This window comes from Ochotona princeps, chromosome 5 (genome assembly GCF_030435755.1).
Source record: "Ochotona princeps isolate mOchPri1 chromosome 5, mOchPri1.hap1, whole genome shotgun sequence".
NCBI classification, from domain to species: Eukaryota; Metazoa; Chordata; class Mammalia; order Lagomorpha; family Ochotonidae; genus Ochotona; species Ochotona princeps.
The window spans coordinates 56859998-56863309 of NC_080836.1; the positions used below are offsets into that span (position 1 = coordinate 56859998).

General features: G+C 46.5%; 1 protein-coding gene across 1 annotated transcript; it reads right to left on the reverse strand.

The window, feature by feature from the left end:
* Nucleotides 1–695: 695 nt before the first annotated feature.
* LOC101521837 (intraflagellar transport protein 70A-like) lies at nucleotides 696–2965 on the reverse strand. The gene is made up of 2 exons (XM_058664228.1): nucleotides 2315–2965; nucleotides 696–1651 (listed from the first exon to the last, which is right to left on the reverse strand). Exons 1-2 carry the CDS (start codon nucleotides 2736–2738, stop codon nucleotides 738–740), a joined length of 1338 nt encoding a protein of 445 aa, XP_058520211.1. The 5' UTR covers nucleotides 2739–2965; the 3' UTR covers nucleotides 696–737.
* Nucleotides 2966–3312: the final 347 nt, after the last annotated feature.

Sequence of the window (3312 nt, forward strand, 5' to 3'; positions counted from 1 at the left end):
ATTATATTTTGCTTCCTGTACTTGTCTGGGATTTCACCACAGCGGACTGCAGCACATCCCTGCTAACCCATTAGACTTAATGAAACCCAGATGAATTTCTAACTACCTATGTTGTTACCTGTAATCCCTAGCAAAGACTATACGAAAATAGATCTTTTTTTCACATATTTAACATCTTAAAATGGAGCAAATGAAAACCATGTACATTTGTCCATTGTTTCCTGTAGTCATTTTACTGCAACATAATTATAGTGCAAAATTTTTCACTGAGTCTTGTTCATTCAACAAAAATTTCAGAACATGAAGAATTTGTTAGATAAAGCATTTTATTTGCACTGGAAAGCTGGTGAAACTGTATATATTTTAAGCAAAATATATGGCTTAGGTGCAATTATGAGGATACTGGGGTAGAACACAATCCTTGAACTCATATTTAAGACTAGTTGTGCTATGCATGACCAAGTTCTGCATTTGATAGTGCCTGGACCTGAGACAGTCTTGCTAATGCCCTACTATGTAGTAAAACAAAACAAGGATGTTTTACAAACATTGTTTCATGTAATCTCTCAATCGAGGTTTTAGTCCTAAGTTATTTTTAGAGTCCAAGCTGTACTGTTCCATGAGATTTTGAGAAAAATAAAGTGATGTAAAAGTGCTTTAATGTTCAAGAAGTTGCAAGTGTAGTGATGCCAATGCCTAGATAACAAAGCCATTGTGATGTGGGTTGGTTTCAGCTATTACCAAGTATTCCAGCCTATGATCTCATAAATCAAAGCTCTTAGCTGCCTGGATTCATATGTGACTGTATTCTTTCCAATATGCATCCTTTCTTCTTCCAGGGGTTGTTCTATAACAGCAGGTATGTTTCTGCCGTAAAGTTCACAGTTTTCTAGAAACTGAACACATTCTTGAATGACACTGTCACGTAGCATGATTGTGTGTTTTGACATGTTTTCTAACAAAGACAAGAAACATCTCTTAGCATAGTACCAGGTATCAGTGCCTAGTTTTTTATTATAAGGTTCCAAGCTTTTGATCACTCGAGAAATGCCAAAATCATAATTTCCTTTGGCACAATAGAGTGTTCCTATCACCAGATTCACAATGCACAGATGATAGGTTTTCTTATCTGGGTCGTCATAGGAGAGCTGCTCTTCCTCTTTCTCAATCTTCCTCATCAGCTCTTCAGCCTCCTCATTTTGACTTGTCATAATGTAGGAAACACACAGGTTAGCTAATACAACAGCACTGACACTGAGGATGTTATCGTAATGCTTCTTGACTATGGGCTCATAAAACCCGATGGCTTCTTTGTACTTGTTTTCCTGCATGAACAGAACATGAGCGACGTTCAGCTTCCACACATCGTGGTCGTTACAGAACTCCACAGATTTGCGGAAGATCTTCTCCACCATCGAGTAATTCTCAAGGTTCCAGTAGATTTTTGCCTGAGCCATCAGCACGGGGATGTACTTCTCCAGGGTGTCATCGTACTCATTCACCGCCTTTTTGATTCCTTCATCATCTCTGCTGTGTCTTGCTTCCTGTACTTGTATGGTGAGTTTCCGGAGCTGCTCTGTCAGCATCCCTGCCAGCCCATCCAGCTTAATGAAGGCTTCATCGGGAGCTGTCTGGCAAGTGATCATGGCATCTAAAAAGTCAAAGAGATAGGGTGTGAGGAACTTGTAGGTCAGATGGGCATTTTCTGCCAGGACATCTGCAGCCAAGTCAAAATACTCGTATTTACAGTAGAGCAGCAGCAGGTTGCCGAAAGTCTCTGGTGGGAAGGGGTTCTGTTGAAGCAAAAACTGGAGCTTCTCAAAGCCTTCTGTGGGCTTGGCATCCATGTTCATTAGTGCCTGGTTGTGCAAGGTCACGGGGTCCAACTCTTCCTCTGACCTGAGGGGCATGTCGGTGAGGGCTTCCTGAGCTGCCTCATAGTTTCTCAGCTGGTATTCAATGGCTGCCTTGAGGTTGAAGGCCTCCACCAGGGCAGTCTGGTGCAGGACTAACGTGTTTCCAACACTGCGAACATCAATGCCCTCAGTGGTCATGCCCACACCTAGCTCTGGGTGCTGGCGGATGCCATGCTCAATAATGTCGGCGATATGTTTTAGGGCTGAGGCATACTGCCGGCTGCTGTAATAAGCCAAAGCCAGGTTGTAGGAAAGGTCAGGCCGATAGCCAGAGGCCTGCAGGGCAGCAAAGAACTTGGAACACGCAGCTTCGTACTGTCCCTCCTTGTAGAGCAAACAGCCCAGGTTGACCTGGCCATCGGGATCATTCTCTCCGCCCCCGTCTTCTCCACCCTCACCACTGAGCAGCTGCTCCACCAGGCTCCTGGCCCCAGGCAGGTCGCCCTCGCTGTACTTGATGGCAGCTTGCAGCCGGAGCACCCGGTTGTGGTAGGTGGGGTTGTCCAGCAGGAGGAAGGCAACCCGAGTGGCCTCTGGGAACAGGCAGGCCTTGTACAGGGCCTGGGCCTGGTACAGGCGGTACTGCTCGAGCTCTGGGTACAGCTGGCTGAGCTGCTCATAGCACTCGGCCGCCAGCGCGAACTCCTGCAGGCGGTAGTAGCAGTAGCCCAGCAGGGAGAGGCCGGCGCGGCTCTTGGGGCAGCGCTGCAGCTCTCCGCCCAGCAGCTGCACGGCCTCGGCGTACCGGGCATCGCGGATGAGCCGGTACACGACCGCCGTGAACTCCCCATCGGGGATCTGTGGGATGTTCAACCCTGCCATTAACTGCCAAGATTGTTGTGTGGGCTCGTTACTACGGCAACGCGGCCACCGGAAGTGGAATCTGTCCCAAGATTACGTTTCTGTGGAAAGTATGTCATAGGAATAAAAAGGAATCAGTGAAGTGAGTCATCTTCTGATTTTGTCTTCGTCAAGTTGGTATTGTGAAGTTGCGGCCATCATAGGGGCGAGAGGAGACTGCTCAATGGTTCGGAGATTGGTACTTCACTCCTAGCATCAGAGGCCACATTGTGACACTCCTTGGGGTTGGCCACACAGTATGCTGGGAGATGTAGTCTCTGTCCTAAGGACTCTCTGGTTTTGAGAGAAAGTGGTGTCACCTGCTTTTGCTCTTAGTTAATAATGAAAGCTGCTGTTTCTTTTCTTGTACTTTGGTATCTAGCACAATGGAGTAAGATGTTGGGACCAATGTCCCTTAGTATGTTGAACTTCATTGTCCAGCTCATACAAGCAGTGTTGTTTGTTGTGCTTTTGTTGCAAGCATGGTTGGAAGGCACTAGCTCCATGTAATTCTTTTGAGACTAGGATAGGTTCTGTTAAACTCTGAGAACATGCT